Source organism: Phaethon lepturus, unplaced genomic scaffold, assembly GCF_000687285.1.
Source record: "Phaethon lepturus isolate BGI_N335 unplaced genomic scaffold, ASM68728v1 scaffold3234, whole genome shotgun sequence".
Classification (NCBI taxonomy): Eukaryota; Metazoa; Chordata; class Aves; order Phaethontiformes; family Phaethontidae; genus Phaethon; species Phaethon lepturus.
The window spans coordinates 22,507-45,793 of NW_010535303.1; the positions used below are offsets into that span (position 1 = coordinate 22,507).

Consider the following 23,287-nt stretch of genomic DNA (forward strand, 5'->3'; position numbering starts at 1 on the left):
AAACCAAAAATTGAAACACTACTGTCTTTTTTGCCATAAAATCATAGTAGTTAGAGCATCAGTGGCCAAACATGAATCACTATGGAATATAATTTTAATTCAACTAAATATTTTAAACAGATATTTAAATATCTGTTTCAACAAATATTTGAACTCTAATACATTTAGATGGATGCTGCTTTAGGTTTGTTTAAGTATTTAACTGAAAGTTTAGAAAGAAAATTTCAACTATAGTACATAAAAATGTAACCAACAGCATACCCAATTAAAATCAAAAAAGCACAGAAATTCAAATTTAAGGCTGACATTCTAAAATCACTCACTGTTATTTGTTTGCATTATAACTTTTCCACCCCACCCCCCCACTAAGGAATGTGAAATTCACCTATAAACTTAATCTATCAGCTACTGAAAAAAAAACCCAACCAAACCAACCTACAACCCATAACCTAAGCCTATATGTCTTTAGGAATTTGAGATTTCACTGTAGCCACCACCATTTGAACAGTGCCCTAAAGAGACATATTTCCTTACCAGCATGGTCCATTATTGCTTGATGAGAGCCCACAGTGACTTTTTGTCTAAAATAACTGCTTTGGACAAGGTTTTAGGAAAAAAGTCAATATAAAAACATGTACAATTATATTTCATTTCAAGAAAGCACTGAATTGATCTGAATTGTATCATACTGTATTAATCTTAATGCCACTCCACAGGCAAGTATATATTATGTGTTGAAGGAGGTGTGCATAGACACAAATACAAAATACATACACAGAATTCAGCCCAGATTAATGCATCTTCATTTAATTTCTAGCATAACTACTGAGTCATTTTTTGCACTTTAGAGTTATGTGGAAAAATGAGAATAGGCACAATTCATTAATGCAGCTTCTAATTTACCTTATTATAGTGCAATATTATGCACTGATAATACCATAAAAACAATATGATACTATTCAAGTTCATTCTTCTGATATACAGGTGAAGACTAGTAAATAGAATTCTAAGTGCTTTTTAACTCAAATGTACAACTTCTGCAGCTTCACACAGTAGAACAGTGCAATATATTATGCCCCCATATTTCAGGAACAAGAACAGAGTTTAGAGTTGTACTTTTTTCACATTAGATTGGCTTTGCACTTTTTGCAGCTTTAGCACTTCAACTGCTTTGTCTATGACCTCCTTTTGTTCCCTTTCCTTTTCTTCAGTCTTTTTCCAGGTGTTGGCTATAAAAAAAGAAAAGTTCTTTTGGTAGCTAGCTCTCACCTGGTAGAACAAGACAGTTTCGAAGTAACGGTACAGCAGAAGTCCTTCTAGAGGGTCGGTTCACAGTGCTAGGGTGACCCCGATCTCCACTTACTTCCCAGTTCCTTACTTTGGAAGAAGCTCCCTCTGGCTTCTTGGGAAAAGATTCTGATGTGACTTTCTGCCTCTTTTCAGGAATTCCTGTGACAACTGTTGAGTTCTGAAAGGTCCTTTTTGGTTTCCCCCTCATCTTTAATTTTTTAGCATCAGGCTTTTCTTTCTTAAGGTGCTTTCCCACTGTAGTTTTCCTTGTCTGGCATCTATGGATAGAGAAAGCAGAAGATTTCTGGGCATGAGGATGAAGTTTCCTTCTCATCCCCTCTTTTTGCTGTTTTTTAGTTCTGGAAGTTTGTTTGCCTGCAGTTACCCTGTTTCCTCTCCTCCCAACAGCACATTTGACAGACACAGGTCCTGCAGTCTTTCTGGAAAAAACTGGTTCTTTAGCAGTGCCCTCTTTCCTCTTCCGTATTGCCTTTGGATTCTCCCTCTCTAACCACTCACTCCTGACGGGAGTCAGAGGAGTTTTGGTAACTCTGCTGTTAAATGGAGCTAATCTAAGATCTCCTTCTACCACAGACTGGTGAGAGTTCAAAGGTGAAATAATCAGGTGTTTAAAAGAGTACTCAGTGTGACCAGATACCAGACAATCTGTTCTTTCTGTGGAAAGAGAAGATCCATCTGCCTTTTGACTTGAAGCTGCACCATTGCCTTTACCTGGATCTGGCAGGAAAGATGCTGAAGATGAACTATAGAAGTCTGACCAGTTGAGTGACTTTGATGGTGTGCTTTCTCTCTGTGCATCAGATAGTTTCCTCATGTTTGCATCAAACCTGAGACTTCTGAAAAGCTGTCGAACATGGGAGGGCTTTTTGGCCTTTTCTCCAACAGTACTCTTCGGAGGCGTTTTCAGAATTCGATTTGTCAGTGGATCATAATACTTAAAAGAACACTGTTTGTATTTATACCTTACAGAGTCCTTGCTATCTGTGGAGTTAGAATTTTTCCTCATTTTGGGAATATCTATAGGTTTATCTTTACACTGTTTTATCTCTGGGCATGAAAGTACATACACCACTGTCTTGGGCTGTACAGGACTCATAATCTTGCTATAGGATTCAGGAAGTTTAAGTGCACATAGTCTAGTTTTCATGTTTGGAGTTTTTTCATTCTCTGGCCACATGATGCTCGCTTTCTGATCAGCTGGATCACATTCCCTTCTAGACATTTTTCTTTTTGCTACAGGGTAGTTCAATAGACTTGTTTGGGTGCCATGGCTGACTTTAACCACCTGGCATCTTGAAGCCAGGCGCCATGTCCTTTTCCTAGGCATTTTAAGAATTTGTGGGTTGCATAGTGTATCGGAGGCTAAAGATGGATTATGAAAATCAGAGCCAGCACTTAAATCATTACTAAATTCTGGCAATGCTTTAGCTGATGCACCTTCTGTTTTATTACCCTCAACAATATTGTTCTTTTTTTCATCCTTCTGCTGTTTTTTCTTCATTCTCTTCCCTGTGCAGTTGGCTGAAGATTCAGTGTCAAAGTAGCAACGAAAACGACCTTCCTTGAAATCACGCACAAGTTCTTCAATTTTTAGATCATCTTCATACATTATTTGAGACCAAGTCTTTCCCACAAAAGAAGGAGGCACATGAGGCAGAGCTGGAAGAACTGGTTCTTCAGTATTGACGACTTCCTGTTTCACTGTTTCCGTTTTCTCTACGGACTCACTTTTTAAAACAGAAGAGAGCTGTGTTCCATAGTCTTTATCTTGCAAACTTATCTGGACTGTTTTTAGGAATTCTAGATCTTTTATAGCTGCCTTGGGTAAGTCTGTTCCTGCCTGAATAGGTACATCACAGTCAAAACTCATTTCAGAACCCTCTAAATTAATATGGTCCAGAAGTGATGAAAAAGCTAACGAGGTATTATCCTCCTCTTTGAAATAGATTTCTTCAGATGTAGTTCCATGGCAGTATTTCAAAATAACATCTTCAATAGTTTCATCCACTGAACTTTCATCACCTCTGTTCATCTTCACTTTTTTGCATCTTGCTAGTTGTGGGGATGTCCCAAGATCTAGGGAGCTGCTAATACCCACAGTATCCCTGAGATGGAAATCAGACACCAAAGTTTCATCCTGAGTTTGTGAACCATCTCGTTTTGAGAGATATTGACCTGAGATAATACATAAAGAATTGCTGTGGCTGCACATACGATTCTGATGAGAAACCGAACAGTGTTGGGGGTGAACCAGTGCCGGAGCAGGATTCAAGCACGGGTTCGATAACACATCACTACTGCATACCTCCATTCCTGTTTTATCACATCCACTATGTAGAATCAGATTTGATGCTGCCAAATTCCCAACATTTTTTCCTGTTTTAGGATTAACAGAAGAACTATGGATTAAAGGACTGACAGAAGAACGCTGAGGTACTGGGCTCAGAGCTGTAAACTGGCCTTCATGGCTATGATTTGCAATTTGAGCATCTTTCAGGGTATCCCATTTCTCATTACTACAAATGTCTACAGACCGCTGGGATATTCTTACATGTTCCTGCCCTCTTTCTAGCTTTTGAATAAATGCTTGTGTTACAGAAGTTTTCTTTGTGCCCTCATGAGACAGGCATGGAGCAGAAGAGCCAATTTCTCCAACAGACTCCTGGTCTTTGCTGGAGATCTCCTGTTCATCTTCAGTCCTCTTTTTCTCCATCTCTTCTGTGGATAGGCAAGCAATTCTAGCAGCCTCTAGAGTGACAGAGAGTGGTATGTCATCATAGGTTGGTCTAAAGGGGAAGAGAAAAAAAAAATCTTATATAAATACTGTAAATATGCTTTAGATTTTTCAAACAGTAGGGGTTTTTTTTTATTAAAGAGTAATTACCTAGGTGCATCACACCTAATGAACAAACTCAAGTTACCAGCTCTGCTACTTTAGCAGAAATATACAATTTAAAAAAAAAAAAAAAGGAGGAGGGAGGAACATTCCACAATGCTAAAAATAACAATTCAGGCATTAGTCAGTTACCCTCTTCATGCAACCACCCATTAAGAATGGCCAAACATACATTATGATACACAGCAAAGCAAGAAAAAGATATTTCCCATGTTTGAAGTTGTGAGCTTATACAGAGGTTCTTTCACTGGTAAAACTATCATTAATTAATATTGAGCTTTTGTAAAGAAATGGAACATTATAATACAGCACAGCATAAAAATATTATTGATTACAAATGCCCCTTTCTCTACAAAATGTGACTGCCTGATAGGAACTCTGCACATGTTGCCAAGGAATTCCATGCTTACTGTTTCTCACAGACATACCACAGCTTCTGACTCACTTCTGTAAGAAGCCAAGTTACGATAGCTCAGCCTTATTGTGACAACAGCAGATTTTTATATATTCTGCAGCTGGCAGACCTGTCTTTAGTACTGCCTCAAATACAAGTGTTTATGTATTGCAGAATTACAGAACAGACAGATATGGACTATTTCTCTTATGCAACACAGGAACCTACAGGACTTCAACGTGTAACAGCTGGCCAAATCCAATGAAAATAATTGTTAAGAAAGTAAATATAACTGAAGAAAGAATATTATGTTTCATTTGAAAGTTCTAACCAGACCTTGAGAGACCCAAATGGATGCTTACTTTAATAAATGGCAGACAGCCATGCACCTCTTATGGTGCATTCATCTGCTAACAGAAGTATTGTGAATAAATTTTATTGTACAGTCATGTCCTTGGTTATAAACATTCAGCTTCCACATTTATTGAAAGTTGAAAATCAATCAGGAGCCAATAGGATTAGCAATACTTAATAGTCAGCATGTGCAGAAGTCCTTGAAGGACTCAGACATTAGTTGATAAAGCCAACTGATAACAAGCAAACTTGTAGCAAGTATTTCTAAACAGCCACTTCACACTGAAAAACAACCACAAGAGAACTTATCCGAATACAGCTATGTCTCAGCCTTTTACTGAGATGACAGATAAAAGAAGAATTCTCAGCTTGGAAGAACTGTTTTATAGTTGAAAAAAATGACAGGTTTGGCCAACTTTTTTTTTTTTTAAAAAAAGTATTTAAAACTGACATCTACAGAGTTGTCATGGTTTAGCCCCAGCCAGCAATTAAGCACCATGCAGCCGCTCGCTCACTCACTCTCTTCCCTCCCCCAGTGGAACAGGGAAGAGAATCGGGGAAAAACTTGTGGGTTGAGATAAAAAAGCCACAGACGCTTTGAGATGTACCTCCTCCAGCGTGGGCTTATCCTTGTTCCACAATCCCATCAGAGGTATACCTGCCATGGCACAGACATAACCATGGCCACACACAATTCGAGATACACCTGCTCTGGCATGGGCTTATCCACGGCCACAGACACTTTGGGGTGTCCTGCTCCCATGTGGACTCATCCACAGGTCACAGTCCCTTTGACTCCAGTTCACACTAGAGTTCCAGCCTGTCCAGTACAGCAGCACAGAAACCGCAGTGATGCCCTGGCCATCTGCCAGCCTGGGCACAAGGCCATTCATTGCTGTTATCAAAATGTTCCCAGGCACAGCAGAGCCAGACGATAAGCAGTACAGCAACCAGTGGAAGCAAAAAGCAGCCACTAATGAGCACTAGACTCTTAATATACAGTAAAGCAAGCAAATTCATGGCAAGCACAGGAGCCTGACTATTAAGAGCTAAACGGCAATAACAGCTATAAATTCTACCTAGCATACTCCAATCAAATCTGTTGTTACCTCAAACCCTTCGAGCCCCATGTTGAGTGCCAAAAAGGACTGTCATGGTTTAGCCCCAGCCAGCAACTAAGCCCCACGCAGCCACTCGCTCACTCCCCCACGGTGGGATGGGGGAGAGAATCAGAGTAAAAGTGAGGAAAGTCATGGTTTGAGACAAAGACAGTTATTAAACTGGTAAAAGGTAAAGCAAAAGCCGCACACGCAAGCAAAGCAAAACAAGGAATTCATTCACCACTCCCTATGGGCAGGCAGGTGTTCAGCCATCTCCAGGGAAGCAGGGCTCCATCACACGTAATGCTTTCTTGGGAAGACAGACGCCGTAACTCCGAACGTCCCTCCACCCCTTCCTTCTTCTTCGTCCCAGCTTTATATCCCGAGCATGACGTTATATGGTAGGGAATATCTCTTTGGCCAGCCTGGGTCAGCTGTCCCGGCTGTGTCTCCTCCCAGCTTCCTGTGCACCCCCAGCCATCTTGTTAGCAGGCCAACACAAGAAGCTGGACTGCCCTTGACTACTTAGCAACAAGTCAAAACATTAGCACATTATCAACATTTTCTCATCCCAAATCCAAAACATAGCCTCACACTAGCTTCTGTGAAGAAAATTATCCTGGCTGACCAATCACTTCTGAGGCAGCTCAAACTCCTTCATACACTGCCAATCTCTCTTTTTCAGTTGGAGTATAGCGGGCCTCAGATCCCCTATACCCTTGACTCCAAAAGTCTAGAGGTCCACCTTGGATCTCTCCTGGTGCCAGAGACTCCAGGTAGGGCCATTCTTCCCGGCTGCGATGCAGAGCATATTTTTAACATCTTGTCCTGCCTGGAATAACCCAAGGGCTACTGCATTAACTATCTCCTGTTTAATTTGTTCAAAGGCTTGCTGTTGCTCAGGGCCCCATTTAAAATAGTTCTTTTTCCAGGTCACTTGATAAAGAGGTCTTACAATCATACTATAATTTGGAATATGCATTCTCCAGAAACCCACAATGCCCAAAAATGCTTGTGTTTCTTCTTTGCTAGTGGGTGGAAACATAGCTGTTATTTTGTTGATGACATCCATTGGGATCTGATGACATCCATCTTGCCATTTTATTCCTAAAAACTGCATCTCCTGTGCAGGTCCTTTGACCTTATTTTCTTTTATGGCAAAAACAGCTTTCAGAAGGATTTGAATTATTTTCTTCTCTTTCTTGAAAACTTCTTCTGCTGTGTTGCCCCATACGATGATGTCATCAATGTACTGCAGGTGCTCTGGAGCTTCACCCTGTTCCAGTACAGTCTGTATCAGCCCATGGCAAATGGTAGAGCTGTGTTTCCATCCCTGGGGCAGTCGATTCCAGGTGTATTGGACACCCCTCCAAGTGAAAGCAAACTGTGGCCTGCACTCTGCCACCAAAGGGATTGTGAAAAACGCATTAGCACTATCAATTGCGGCATACCACTTGGCTGCCTTTGACTCCACTTCCTATTGAAGTTCTAGCATGTCCGTCACGACAGCACTCAGTGGCAGCGTGACTTCATTCAGGCCACAAATAGTCTACTGTCAATCTCCACTTTCCATTAGACTTTCACACTGGCCATATGGGGCTGTTAAAGGGTGAGCGAGTCTTGCTGGTCACTCCTTGGCTCTCCAGCCGACGAATCAGCTCATGGATGGGGATCAGGGAGTCTCTGTTGGTGCGATACTGTCACTGGTGCATTATTGTGGTAGCAATTGGCACCTGTTATTCTTCGACCCTCAGCAAGCCCACAACAGAAGGGTCCTCTGAGAGACCCAGGCAAGGTGGACAGCTGTTTAATTTCTTCTGTCTCCAAGGTAGCTATACCAAAATCCCACCAGTACCCTTTTTATGTCTCCTTGAAACTGCAAAGGTGACAGCATACTTCTTCCAAATATTCTAGTTTATCAGGATTCTGCACTTGTTCAGGAGTAAAGTTCCAAAACACTGAAGGTGCCCACCACCCTAGGCATTTGCCCATGCTGTTCCACACACCCTGCCATTCATAACTATACAGCCTTGGGATAGATCACTGGATGATATTCTTAAATTGCTTGCTAACCTCAGACAAAACCAAAACAATATTCACAAGAAGTACCAATAGACTTCTATTTTAACTACCCAAGGGTGTTCAAAATACTGAAAAGTTACTGTGATGAAGGAGGAAACGTTATGACAGAGGGTAGCAAAGGTGCCATTCTGCATTTCCTCCATAAAAAGCCTTTTGGAGGAAGAAGTACAATTGCTAATTGTCTCTACAAGATAGTATCTGAAATAAAGTAACAGCTTTAGTACTGAGCTCAGATGATACCACATTAAGCTCAAGGTCAGTGCCCTAAAAACAAGTCTCCCAGGCAAGATATTACTAATCATTGCAGAGTACAGTAGCCTGCAGAAGCCAACACCAATCTTTAACATCTACACTTACTAATCATTGCAGAGTACAGCACCCTGCAGAAGCCGACACCAATCTTTAACACGTACAGCAAAGATGAGAGCATAATGCAAATCAAATAAACTGATATCGGGACCTGCAACCATTATTATCTCAAGCCCTTCGAGCCCCACAATTGGCACCAAAAAGGACTGTCGTGGTTTAGCCCCAGCCAACAATTAAGCACCAAGCAGCTGCTCGCTCGCTCCCTCCCTCCCCCCACCGGACAGCGGAGAGAATCGGGAAAAACTCATGGGTTGAGATAGAAACAGTTTAACAGGACAGCAAGAGAGAAGGAAACAACAATGATAACAATAATAATAATACTGACAAAGGAATGTACAGGAACATGTGATGCCCAATACAGCAATTGCTCACCACCCAGTGAACAATAGCCCGTCCCCAAGCAGCAACTCCCACCCCCCAGCTAACTCCAGTTTATGTACTGGGCATGACATTATGTGGTAGGGAATATCTCTTTGGCCAGTTTGGGTCAGTTGTCCCGGCTGTGCCCGCTCCCAGTTCTTGTGCACCTCCTCACTGGCAGAGCATAAGAATCTGAAAAGTCCTTGGCTTTGTATAAGCACTACAGCCACTTAGCCACAGCTAAAACTTCAGTGTGTTATCAACATCATTCTCATACCAACTCCAAAGCACAGCACTATACCAGCTATCAGGAAGAAAAAAACCCAACTCCATCCCAGCTGAAACCAGGACAAGACTTAACAAGAATTACTCTAGGAAAGCATACTTCATAGGATCACCACCAAAACACACAAAAAAACCTCTCCACCCCACCAATAACTCATACTTGAAAGCACCTACTTTAAACCTCAGGATAGGGCTCAGTGATAAGGCTCGTGATCCACCATTAGATTTTGCTCTCTCTCTCTAAGCCACTAACAATTAAGAAAAGTTTTCCAGCCAGCTACATACTGATTTCATCACCATTTAATCTCCAATCACATTTTCCTTAGCTTTCTTATAAGCCTCATACAACAACATGCCAAATGCTGGGCTTCTGAGAGATGGCACGATAGATGCAACATGACAGATGACACCAAGATGGATGATCCTCCTCTATTCACAAGGCCTGTTGTCCTGTTAAAGAAGGACTTTAGGATGGCCCAATGTGATTTTTCTTGACTAAATCAGCAGTAACCATTACTCATCACTTCGTTGTCTTCTGGAGTCTTACAAACAGTTTGGTTATTCGGTTCTCAAGGAAATACTGTAATTTAAGCAAAGTCTGTAAGCAGATCCTTTCTCTGCTCTTACTGATAATTGACAATTGCTACATTTGTTTTTTCCCAGTACTTCTGAAACATCACACATTCTCCCTGGCCTCTCAAAAATAGTTACTAACAGCTTCCAGACTGCTTCACATAGTACTAAGTATCATGAGTGCTGAAAACCCTATTTACTGAGGTCAATGTGAGGAGAACTACGGAGCCACTAAACAGTCATAAACAAAGCAACTTTTTAAATGCAAAATAGCATGGAAATGAAAGTTACCAGAAGACACAGACCTACAAGATATTTCAAGTACATAGACTGAAGCACTGTCCATCAAACAAAAAAAGCCTTCCAAGGAAACGCAAGGGCAGTCACATGCACATCCTGTAGACTGAAGTCCCCTCCAACCGTTGCAACTCGTAACAAAAATCACACTGGCTACGTAAGAAGTGATAAAGCACTACATGCAATTCATAGTGAAGTAACTTATATTTTTCTTTGGCTATTAGCATGTCATTCTTCACTTACTAAAATGATGTACATATCAAATATTGACTGTCAATACTTGATCTAATGGTGCATGTTGTATTAACACACCCCTCAAAGAAAATGTTTATTAAAGACTCACTACCTATGGCTCCACAGGTAAAACTGAGTCGAGGTTTTTCTTGAGACCAAACACTAAATGCTGAAAAATTCACATTGCAAAATTTTATCTTTGTTTACTTTCCAGAGACTAGAAGATAAAGGCCACCATGCCTGTCTAACTTGCTGTAATTTTACATAGTCTTCAAAAGCATGTACAAGACACGCACACGTTCCCATAACTGTAAAAACAGTGTGTGGGGAGAGTGTGTGTGTATAGGAGTGAATATGTGTGAATGCATATACACTTACATATTGTAATAATACACAAGTGAAAGTAAGGAAACTGAAGTGGTAGTTGTTGTGGCTCATGCATACCAGAAGTGGGAATCTTGCAGAAGACAAGTCTTGGTTAAAGGAAACAACAAAACAAAACCTGACATAATTAGGACGCCAAATTACACTTTTCCTCCTTACTGTAAAGGATGTTTAATTGATATCTGCTGCAGACCTTGGTTTTATTCCTGGTAATATATACGGAATACAATCACAAGTTGAAAGTCTGAAGAAAAAAATGCCACAACAAAACTTTTCTATTATAAATAATTACAGTCACAAAAGATTGGAAGGAGTAATGCATCGCTGACATTTAAAAACATAATGAAGTTATACGTGGCAATACAAAAAGTTTCATGGCAACTAAAAGCTTTTAGAGCTGTACCTGGCAAGTTAGCTGAAGTAAAAGCAATTAAAATAGAACAAAATAGCTGGAAGACTATAAGATCTAGCCACCATCAAGGTTTGTCAGAGAGAAATGTTGCATCTCACTATCTCTGGACCGTGTGTTAGGCAGTGATAAAGGAGTAGATAAAGAACATTGACTATTCTGATATGCAAAAGGCTTTCATTAAGGTCCCTGGGAGTCTGTTAAAAAGCTAAATAATCACCGAGAGAGGAAAAAAAAAACCAATAAAAAAACTAAGAACTGGTTGCTAATATAAAATAGGAGGGCTGAGCAATCACTCATTGTCACAATAAAAGATCAGAAGCAGAATGCCCTCCATTTCAGGCTAAGTTTTATGACTTACTTGCCCCTTCCAAAATTTTTGAAAAGTATTAAAATCTTCAGATGACAAGGAAATGGTTATGGTGGTGTTGGGTTGATGGTTGTACTTCATGATCTTAAGTCATGGTCTTTTCCAAACTTAATGATTCTGTGATTTTGTGAAATGCTAAAAAGATCCTCTGAACAATTTAAATAAGGGAACGCAATAGGGATGTTCAGTCAAATTTTGATAAATAATAAAACTTACAGCTTTTAAGCTAGAAGGATTCACATTTTGTGCGACCCTAACAAGCCACATCGATTCACCAATAGCAGTTTACAACTCCTCCCTGCTCAAGATGCATTGTTTTAAAAGAAAATCAATAAAATTTTCTGACACAACCTGCAGTGTTTCTTGTACACTGCAAAAAAAATACAACATTTTCCTCAAAGATGTATCACCTTTAGAATACAGTGGAATTCTGGTTATCCAAGAAAAGGAGATAGAATTCATCAAAGTACAAATAAGGGTTATAGGACTGACTAAGCAAAAGGAGAAATCTCATATAATGAAACATTAAAAAAAATAAGAGGATTATTTCTATTATCATATGAATGCAATGTAATCAAATACACCACATGATCAAACAATGCCTGTCAGCTGAACTGCGGTGCCCTAGTGCTGCATGCATTCTTGTCCACCTAAGTGCTGAGATAAAGCACCTTTGTTCTAACTTTGAAATTTTACAGATCAGAATTGGACCTAAAGGGAAGGCCAAAGGCAGCAGAGATAATCTTTTAGCTTTCTCAATTCAGAGTTCTTCCATCTTTGTGTGTAACACCTGCCATCTGGACGCTGCTGGTAGACTGAATATATGACTAAATGGATTTTGGTATGGATAAAATACAGCAAATTCCTAGGCTTCTAGCTCGCTTAACAGTCTATATCAAATTTTCAACAATTACTTATGAACAAATGTCTCTGGGGTGGAGGGAATAGAACTACAGTTCTATACAGTTAGGAACTTCTGGCAGTTTTGCTACAAATGACCCCCAAAGCAGAGTGAAGATTTACTCTCTTGTTCTATATAGTTAGGAACTTCTGGCATTTTTGCTACAAATGACCCCCCAAAGCAGAGTGAAGATTTACTCTCTTCAAAGCTCAATATTATTTCTTTACATAAAAAACTTACACTCCAGGAGGAAGGAATGATTTGTTGGTTTGTGGTGTTTTTACTGGTGCAGGGAAGAGCAGAACACCAATATCCTTTGAAATTCAGTATAAGGCAAAGCTCTGATTAATTTTTTCCTTCTTCCACATCACTACTAGGTATACTAGTTCTGCAAAACAAATCAAGTCTCACAAATATTTCTATAATCCTAGTAAATGATACTCTTAAGATCCCTTGTATAAGCTCAGCTAAATAGTAAAAACAGGTAGTAAGAACCGAGTGAAACTGTATCAATCCAAGTCTTTTATGTAATAAAGAAAAGAATCCAATTCTTACCTCAGATATCAGTTAAGAACGTGACATTTTTATTCAGTCATTTTTCAGAGCAGGATCACAACATAAATCTATTCATACTTTCTTTTCCATCTTTGCTTTGCTTCCTCCAAACTCTGTCTAGATTTGGGATTATTCCTCCCCCTTCTCCCTCCATCTTCATCTAGATTTTGTACATTATTTTTCTAATTCCATTCCTTCTTCCAACAACTTAGAGGAACATGGGTAGCTTCTTTATCCTAGTTAGTAGGTTTTGTTTGCCAAAGGAAAAACCTTGTATTAGCAACATCTCAAGAGAGGGCTTTCTTCATATGGGTGTTGCCTTAAAATGAATCCTGTATTTTCTCCATAGCAAAAAACTGTGGATGTTCTTAAGCTAGAAGGATTAATTTATTTATTTGTAGTGATGTGTACATGTCCTAGGCTAATTTGTCATAGACATGCTTATTAGCTTGTTCTGTCACATCCCTGATAATATCAATATAACTGCCTTCAGCCAAAATACACTTTGTCAGATCTATAGCAGAGCTGTATATCAAGATACACTGTACTAGGTTCAGACTGGGGTTTTTGTCTGCCTTGCAGAACATAACAAACAAGGAATGAGATTTAACCGATGTCCTTTCATCAACAGAGAAAAACTTACACACTGACCCTTATCACTCTTAAACACACACATGATAAGTAAAGAGAATACTTTTCAAAATCTCAGCATTAATGAATTGGTCAATTAATGTAATTCATCTAAGTATTAACTGAATGTGTGAACTGCAAGTATAATGAAAAATAAACATATAAATGTTCACCTGACATTATCCACAAACAACCAAAATTATGAACTTTCAAAACATACCATAAAATATACTGCTAAATATATAAATACAGCCCAGAATTACAAGAATTATAATAATATATATAGCCCAAATTATAAGAATTTGTGAAGGCATGTCAGACTGTACAGTCTGCCATTACATCCGCTGACCCATACACTCCTTTTTTTCAGGTCTTCACATTTACTTGCTATCAATAGTGTTGGAAAAAATCCTTAAGCAGTGGAACAAATTCTTAAGTGGTGGAACAAAGTTTAAAAGAGCATGAGACAACACAAAAGCAATATACTTGGAATTTATATAAATACACTCCCTTCTAAATTGTCTTCAATGTAAACGACAATTTGGTATGTGAACTATTACAGGAGTTTGACCCCTACAATCGATGGGCCCTGACAATATCCACCTATGAGTGTTGAGAGCGCTGTCTGATGTTGTTGTGAGGCCATTCTCCATAATCTTTGAGAAGTCACGGACATCAGGGGATGTCTCACAAGACTGGAAGAAGGCTAATGTCACCCACATCTACAAAAAGGCCTTAGAGGCAGATCCAGGAAATTATAGGCCAAATCAGTCTTACTTCAGCCCCTGGGAAAGTTATGGAATGAATCCTCTTGGGGGCTATCACAATTCAAATGAAGCATGTGATTAGGAAAAGCCAGCACAGATTCACCAAAAGCAAATCATGTTTGATAAACCTGATTGCCTTCTATGACAAAGTAACCTGCTCTGTTGATGTGGGGTGAGCAGTGGACATTGTCTACCTGGATTTATCCAAGGTTTTCAATACAGTCTCCCAGTCTCCTCCTAGAGAAACTGGTGCATTACAGTCTAGCCAAGTGGTCCGTGCAGTGGGTGGGGAACCGGCTGACAAGCCGCACCCAGAGGGCGGTGGTAAATAGCTCCTTTTCAAACTAGCAACGTGTTACAAGTGGGGTCCCCCAGGGATCAATATTGGGCCCAACACTGTTTAACATCTTCATAAGTGATCTGGATGATGGGATTGAGTGTACCCTGACAAAGTATGCCAATGATACCAAACTAACTGGGGAAGTGGACACTTCGGAAAGGAAAGCCAGCCTGCAGGAAGACCTGGATAGGCTGGAAGAGCAAAAAAAAACAAGACCCTTATGAAGCTCAACAAAGACAAATGTAAGGTCTTGCACCTGGGAAGACATAATCCAGGAGGGCAGCACAGGCTGGGATCTACCCAGCTGGGAAGCAGCTCAGTGGAAAGGCACCTGGGGGTCCTTGTGGACAACAAGCTCAATATGAGTGAACAGTGTGCTGCTGTGGCAAAGTAAACCAAAAGGATGCTGGGTTGCATCAACAAGAGCATCACCAGCAGAAATAAATGGGTCATTATTCCACTCCACTGAATGTTTGCCAGGCCACACCTGGAATACTGTATACAATTTTGGTCCCTGCTACACAAAAAAAATGTGGACAGGCTGAGGAGGGTTCAGAGAAGGGCCACAAAGATGATCAAAGGACTGGGAAGCCTGCCATGTGAGGAAAGGCTGAAAGAACTGGATTTGTTCAGCCTTGAGAAAAGGCGGCTTAGGGTAGACCTTGTCACCATGTTCCAGTATTTAAAGGATTGCTACAAAGAAGTACTCCCTTTTTACAAGAAGTCACATGGAAAAGCCGAGGGATAATGGGTACAAGTTACTCCTGGGGAAATTCTGACTGGACACAAGAAGAAAATTTTTCACAATGAGAACAATCAGCCATTGGAATAATCTCCCCAGGGAAGTGATGGATTCCCCAACATTGGACACTTTAAGATTTGTCTGGACAGGGTGCTGGGCCATCTTGTCTAGAACTTGCTTTTGCCATGAAAGGATGGACCAGATGATCCTTGAGGTCCATTCTAACCTGGTATTCTATGATTCTGTGACTGGAAGTTTCACCTCAAATTAGCAAAATTTACTGCTCAGCAATGGAACAGAAATAAGAACTCATAATACATGCATTCTAACAACACATAGTTAAAAAAAAAGCCAGCTGTATTATACCTGTTGTCATGGTATCTGTAGGGATGATGGTGTAAAACATCTTGCAGGAAACGCTCCATCAAGCTACTGGTACCCATACGATTTCTACAGTAGGTTGTAAAATGTCTGTGCTGGGAGCTGAAGACATGCTGGTGAAAGATAAAACAGATGACTAGTTTAATACTATTGTTAACACCCTGGCCTCTTCCTAAAAATTAATTCCCAGGTTAAACATTACACTGCTGCTACAAACATTTTAAATAAAAAGAAAAATCTTCAGCCTTTTCTACTTTAAGGCCTTGATTCAAAAAGATTTTTAAGCGTGCTTAAGAAATCTCGAATAATACTAAAATGTATTGAAACATCTTTCTGAGTTGGAACCTAAATTAGCAGCTCTGACAGCTCATCACCAATCTCTTATAACTAGTACAAATATTCTCACAAATCTCACAGTTGCTCACAAATCTCTTGTAACTAGTACAAATACTCTAAATGTATCTATAAATGACTATTAAAATATTTTTTAACTTCACATGAGTAAATATCCTACAATTCACTTGAATAAAAGAGAATTTTCGTAAGCATAGAAGATTATATAAGCTAAAGTCTAAAAGACAGGAGACTGACAGAATTAACAGAAGAGAAAATAGTTGATCAAAGCTTTGATATCTAACTTATTAACCCTAATACTTTACAGTATATACAGATCTCAAGATTAAGGCCACAGAAATAAACCTAATGGATACAATGCACAGCAGTATGCCACTTCAGAAAAGCAGACTGCAGTAGCCATGCCACTCCACCAGCATCTTTTTAACAGGTAACAGATAAGAAGGGTATCTTCTTCTCAGTGCATACATTGTGCAATTCACAAATTGATTATTTTTCATTAAGGATTGGCTGTTCAGTGTAGAGACTAGTATTTTATAAGCTGATAAAGCCTTTTGGTACTCCTTGCAATCTGTTGCTGAATTATGCATAAGCCTTCTCACCTGTTCCAGATTGCTGTAGTGGACATGGCAACAATTGCAGTATCCTTGTCTATTTTGCACAGTGGATACTCCAGGCCGAGGATGTTCTTGCCCTCTTGTGTGTAAACTGAAAAAAGCAGGTAATATTACCAAGACATTTCAGTAAAAAAAAAAACCCCAAACAAAAAAAACAACACCTGTTGGGTTGTTTAATTCTTGTTCTTAGTATGGAAATTCTGAATATCTCTCTTACTACAGAGCTGGAACAAACTCGCAAGATAAACATTTCTATTTCAGAATTGTAATGGCAAGTAGGCCTACATATTTTAAGGTATTCCCAAGCAAGTTTCACTAAAGAAAATGTTTTCTTAGATGCAGAGCAAAGGGTAACAGGTTGAAGGCACAGCTAACACAAATTCTAACTTCAGTTGGCTGAAATCTGAAGACAACTCCAGAAAAAGGCAGAGTCATCTTTTCATTCTTCTGTTTGTTAGTATTTTGAAATTTAAAAAAAAGGCCAAAGACAAAGAAATCTTGACAGCCACATACTAGTTTTGGGCACTACAGATGAGGTTAAAAACCAGATACTTTCATTTTACTTTATATAAGCAGTAAGCTAGATGCCAATTAGATCATCACTTAACTTACCTGCTATTGCTCTCCTGTTGTAGAGAGCCTTCGACACCATGTCTTTCAATTCCTATAGGAGGAAAAAAAAAAAACCAAACCAAACACAAACAAAAAACAGAATATCAAAGACATGGAGTAAAGTTTTACCTGCAAGTAGTTACTTCTCTAACATTGTATTTGCCAAAACTACTATTTTAAAGTTTTACTATACTATTATTTTACTTTACTATTTAAAAGTTCAGTAAGTTCAAGAAAACATGTAAAGAGAGATCCTTTTGTCCTCAAAGCTTCTCTAAGAGCTTCATAGAATAAGCTTTACCCTTTCATGGTTGAGGTGAGTGGGAATTTCTCTATTGCTTTATCTGGGATCCAGACTAGAAAATCTACATCTACATTGCTACATCCGTGATCACTGAGATAAAATATGTCACATCTTAAACAGCTTATTACAGGATAAGAAAATTACATCTACATGGAAACTCTGTGGATGATTCAGAAGTCACTTGTTCCATCTAAGTTCTGTAATGAAATTTAGGAAATCAAAGTATGCAATTGAAACTACAAGGTGAACTAATGCTTCTACTGATAATTATTACATTAAAAAAAGAATAACTGCAACAAAAACATCTAATTTAAACTTCTCACCTTGTGCTGAAGAAGCAGAAGCTTCATCAGATGGTTTGATTCTGTCAAACATCTGTAAGTAAAAAATAAAATAAGCGAAAATAAAAAAATATTAGAAGCCCCACAGTAAAGCCCATCCTCAAGTTCATCCTTCAGTCCAAGCTCCAAGCTGTTCAGAAACACTATATTGTTTCAGCTATAGACCAAGACTTGACTTAAATGAAGCTGCATTGTAAGAATAAATTTCTGCTTTGCTAGGTTACTCTAATACTATATTTAGCAATGCATGTTAGTTTTGATAGAAGGGGTTAATTTCTGATCCAATTAACAAAGTCAAATACAATACTTATGAATACATCTTAGACTCCGTTAGGTTATTAAGCAATAAACTTGTCAAATTAATTTAATTACTTCATTTCCTAAGTTGCCTTTACAGTAAAGATGAAATAAGTATGCTAATAAAAACCATACAAGACCTAGACCACACAAAATAATTATCCAGGCTGGAAAAGTAATCCTTATTGCTCAAAAGACCTGCAAACCAATACTGAATCCCACAATTTTTAATTAAAATATGACTGTAGCAACATGCAGTTACGTTTTAGGGTGCCCAAACACAAAGGGCTTCCGAGTTTCACACAGTCCTCTAACATTATGGAATGCAAGCATAAAATCAGCTTTCTAGTACAAACCTTAGTGTCATCAACCTTCTTCATCCACCAAAGCTGACTCCAGACTAGCAAACAATAAATGTTGAACAGGAGGCCATTTGCAGTGCAGGACACTTATCTTTTCTCATCCCATCTGGCAACAATGAAGTTAAAAAGCCTTTTAAAATAGAATTAATAATGCATGTTTTCCATGCCCTAAGGCATGCAAATTTTTCTGTACCACTTTGCAAACATGTCAGTCAATAAAATTAATAAATCTCTTTTTGAAGTCTGCAATACATCTTTCTTTTTTATTACTGAAGTTGTTTTGACAGTCTTTACTACATAAATGTTAACTGTTCCTTCTGGAGTAACTTTCTTGCTTCTTTCTTCCTCATGGTCCCTACATATTAAATGTTGTTGTTGTTTTGGATGCTAGAACTCATGAAATTAAGTATACTTGACAATAACAGAAAACAAATTCCTCAATATTAACCAAATTGAAAGGAATCTATATTGAGCATCATTCATGAACCTGCTCAGAAAAACAATGTTTTATTTTGCTTATGTTACATAAACTAGTTAGATATTGCAATAATACATTAACTGGAAATTTCACAGTAGGTTGGATGTCCAAAGCATTTCATAAATTAATTGTTATATACCTAACAAAGTATTACTGTTAGCATTACAGACAGGGAAACAGAAAGACCGCAATAATTTTCACAATCACCGTCATTAGCATCACAGTGAAAGTACCACATCCTGTCTCAAAACGTAGGATTTAGCAATTCCTAGATCTGCTCTTGGTTTACCACTTTTTATGCAATTGTGGGATGACAAACTTAAAAGTTTCAAATCAACCACTTTTAATCCTCTATAAACTGTTTTTACAAGAATCATTCCTTCCCTTCTCCTTTCCTGATCTCATATATATAGAAAAGATGTTCCTGTATGAGGCTATATACCATCAGTCTTGACAGATATGTGGTTTGATGTTTGTTTTCTTTGTATTTGTTTTGCTCTTTCCCCAACTATGCACTGCTCATTACAAAACAGCAGGGCTGTTACAGCAGTTATGGTCAGAAGGAATACCTTAATATCTCAACTCAAAAAAAAAACCAACCCCAAACAACAAACCACCCAATCAAAACAGCAGACTTGTTCTCCTTCCCATAGTGTATCAATTCATGTAAAAATATTTAAAAACAAAGAAACAAAAACCAACTCAGCTGTTCGGATAAGTCTTCTCATCAGACAACCGAAAAAAGCTTTCTTGATAGATCAACTATCTCAGTCACCCTGTTCAGTGTCCTATACACAGCTGGAATCCAAAAGAAAGTGAAGGAAAAACCCACATAACTATCTTTCATGAACAATGCTTTATGGAAAATAATTTGTGCCACGTGCTTGAAGTCAACTTACTGACTTTTTTAACGTCTTACTATATATATACACACATATATATATAGTCTTAAGCTAAAGCTACAAATGTGGAGCGTAGTAAGAGTATAGCAACCACGGAGGAGGCTACCTCGTGGACAGGGCACTCAGCCAGCCGGCAGGGAGCACCACACCATTCCCTCTGTCCACTGCCCCAACCTGGATGAAGGCACCTGGATACGCTGATGTCTAGTTTTGTCCCAGAGATGCCAGGCAGCGGCAACTGTAATATTCTGGAGAACTACTGCAACGGTTCGTTACTTCTTTATTTCAAGGAATAATTTCAATGGTGGTGTGCTACTGAGAGTTCACTCATTTGCAAGTACAATTCTGTAAGTTACACCCCTAGGTCAAGACACAGATTCATGCACGTTTAAACCCAGCTAGGACCACCAGTAACTTTAAACAGCACGGGACTATGAAAATAACTACACTGATGTTGTGTTTTAACCCAGCAAGTGGCTAAAACAATCACACAGCTGTTCGCTCACACCACCCGTGCTGCAGCGGGATGGGGGAGAGAATCAGAAAAAAGGTAGAACTCATGGGCTGAGATAAAGACAGCTCAATAGGGCAGAAAAAAAAGAGAATAATAACGATAATAATAATGATAAAATAACATGATAATGATGAAATAATTAGATAATAATGATAAGAGTAATAATGATAAAAATAATAATGATACAAAATAATGATAAAAGAACATCATAAAAGAAATGATGCACAGCACAACTGCTCACCACCCGCTGACCGATGCCCAGCCAGTTCCTGAGCTGTAGTGCCTCCTTGGCCAGCTCCCCCAGTTTATATACTGAACACGATGTCTTATAGTATGGAATACCCCTTTGGCCAGCCTGGGTCAGATGTCCTGGCTGTGCCCCCTCACAGCTCCCCACGCACCCCTCGCCTGCTTGCTGGCAGGCCAGCATGAGAAGCTGAACAGTCCTTGACTGCTTAGCAACAACTGAAAACATCAGTGTGTTACCAACATTATTTTCATCCCAAATCCAAAACACAGCACTATACCAGCCATCAGGAAGAAAATTAACTCTAGCCCAGCTGAAATGACGACAACTGAATTATTCTAGTCTGGATCTCATCATCTTTCTACGGTTTAAGGAGATTCAATGGACCAGATTTTCTCACTGGAGGAGGGGTGTGTTAGATAAAACTTGTGAAAGTGGCTATCGCTTAGTAACTGACAGAAAAGCATCAGAGAAAGATCTTCCAGAGATACTTATGTACAAAGCTGACAAGAGATGAAAACCTATTCTCTTTAACTCAGTGTTTTATGAGAGCACTAGCTTACAGGACAAAGAAAAAATCTGAACTCAAACTATATAGAGCTTGCTTACCATCTGAAGTCAAACTCAAACCACAGGCTAGTAACATAAAGGAAATCTGCTATGTAGGTGCCTTATTTATGTTGCCAGAACCTGCATAGCCTAACTGCAATCCTTACTTTATCAAAACAGAAACCACAGCTATAAATCCACAAAGGATTTTTCAGATGTCCATGCAAAGCCTACAAAATTCTAGCTTAGTTAAGATACTTCCAACCACAAATATCTTAAACTGATCGATTTAAAATATAAATTACATCTGTACAAGCTTTAGCTTAAACACTTTACCACTGAAAAATCCTGTAAATTGTAACAAACATAAAAACAACTGGCTACATGCAGAAGTGTTTCATTTGGTAAATTTCTAACCAGGCTACTTTAACTGTCTGTAACATCAATGCTTCTTTTTGGTTTTATCTAATTACTCTGCAGCCAGAAGATGAAAAGCCTCAGACAATCACAGAATCACAAAATAGTTTGGGTTGGAAAGGACCTTTAAAGGTCATCTAGTCCAACCCCCCCTGCAGTGAGCAGGGACATCTTCAACTAGAGCAGGTTGCTGAGAGCCTTGTCCAACCTGACCTTGAATGTTTCCAGGGATGGGACATCTAACACCTCTCTGAGCTACCCGTGCTACTGCTTCATCACCCTCATTGCAAAAAAATTCTTCCTTCTATCTAGTCTTAATCTGCCTTCTTTTAGTTTAAAACTGTTACCTCTTGTCCTATTGCAACAGGCCCTGCTAAAAAGTCTGTCCCCATCTTTCTTGTAAGCCCCCTTTAAGTACTGGAAGGCTGCAATAAGGTCTCCCCGGAGCCTTCTCTTCTCCAGGCTGCACAACCCCAACTCTCTCAGCCTGTCCTCACAGCAGAGGTGTTCCATCCCTCTGAGCATTTTTGCGGCTTCCTCTGGATCCACTCCAGCAGGTCCATGTCTTTCCTGTGCTGAGGGCTCCAGAGCTGGATGCAGACTGCAGGTAGGATCTCACCAGAATGGAGTAAAGGAGCAAAATCACCTCCCTCGACCATCCTGTTTTGGATGCTGCCCAGGATACAGTTGGCCTTCTGGGCTGTGAGTGCACATTGCCGGCTCACGTCTAGCTTTTCATCCACCAGTACCCGCAAGTCCTTCTTGGCAGTGCTGCTCTCGATCCCTTCATCCCCCAGCCTGTTGCCCTGACCCAGGTGCAGGACCCTGTACTCGGCCTTGTTGAACCTCATGAGGTTCACATGGGCCCATTCCTCAAGCTTGTCCAGGTCCCTCTGGGTGGCATCCTGTCCCTCAGGTGTGTCAACCGCACCACTCAGCTGGGTGTCGTCTGCAACTCTGCTGAGGGTGTATTCGATCCCGCTATGTTATTGATGAAGACATTAAAGAGTACTGGTCCCAATATGGACCCCTGAGGTACACCACTCATCACCAATCTCCATCTGGACATTCAGCCACTGACCACCTGAGCAGATCGTCCACGTGGTCACACTTCACAGCTGTTCTCACTACTGCCATCCGTTACCAGTGAGAGTCTCCGGCACTCCCTGCATCCTGAGACCCGGATGGCTGCACGTTTTGCATTCCATTCAGCAAGAGAAATCCATAAAAAGGCAACCAAAATGCATGAAATGTACATGTAAAAAAATCAGTGGTGCACTCTGAGAGTATACAAAAGTGTCAAAGGCATTAAAAAAACTGTCCAGACAGTGTCACTCTCGCACTGCAACAGATAAAATATAAATAAAAAAGGTCAAAAGGGCCAGTCAAAACTGCTCCTCCAATAACAACTCACGAAAACTTCTACTGCCCCTTCACCTGAGGTCTGTGCTGGGTAGACAGAGGGAAAAACTCTCCCTTAAACAAAGTTACCTGTCTTCCACCAGTGTTCGCACAAATCGGGAAGGCAGCAACTTATTTCAGGACCTGCTTTGCCCCAT

At 39.6% G+C, this 23,287-nt stretch overlaps 1 protein-coding gene across 1 annotated transcript; it reads right to left on the reverse strand.

The window, feature by feature from the left end:
- Positions 1 to 2,887: 2,887 nt before the first annotated feature.
- On the reverse strand, positions 2,888 to 18,729 carry ZDBF2 (zinc finger, DBF-type containing 2; the record flags this gene model as incomplete). The annotated part of the gene is made up of 6 exons (XM_010285757.1): positions 18,616 to 18,729; positions 17,945 to 17,996; positions 17,318 to 17,369; positions 16,691 to 16,796; positions 15,720 to 15,847; positions 2,888 to 4,097 (listed from the first exon to the last, which is right to left on the reverse strand). Coding segments are annotated over exons 1-6 (1,572 nt in total), but the record flags the coding sequence as incomplete, so codon positions are not given.
- Positions 18,730 to 23,287: the final 4,558 nt, after the last annotated feature.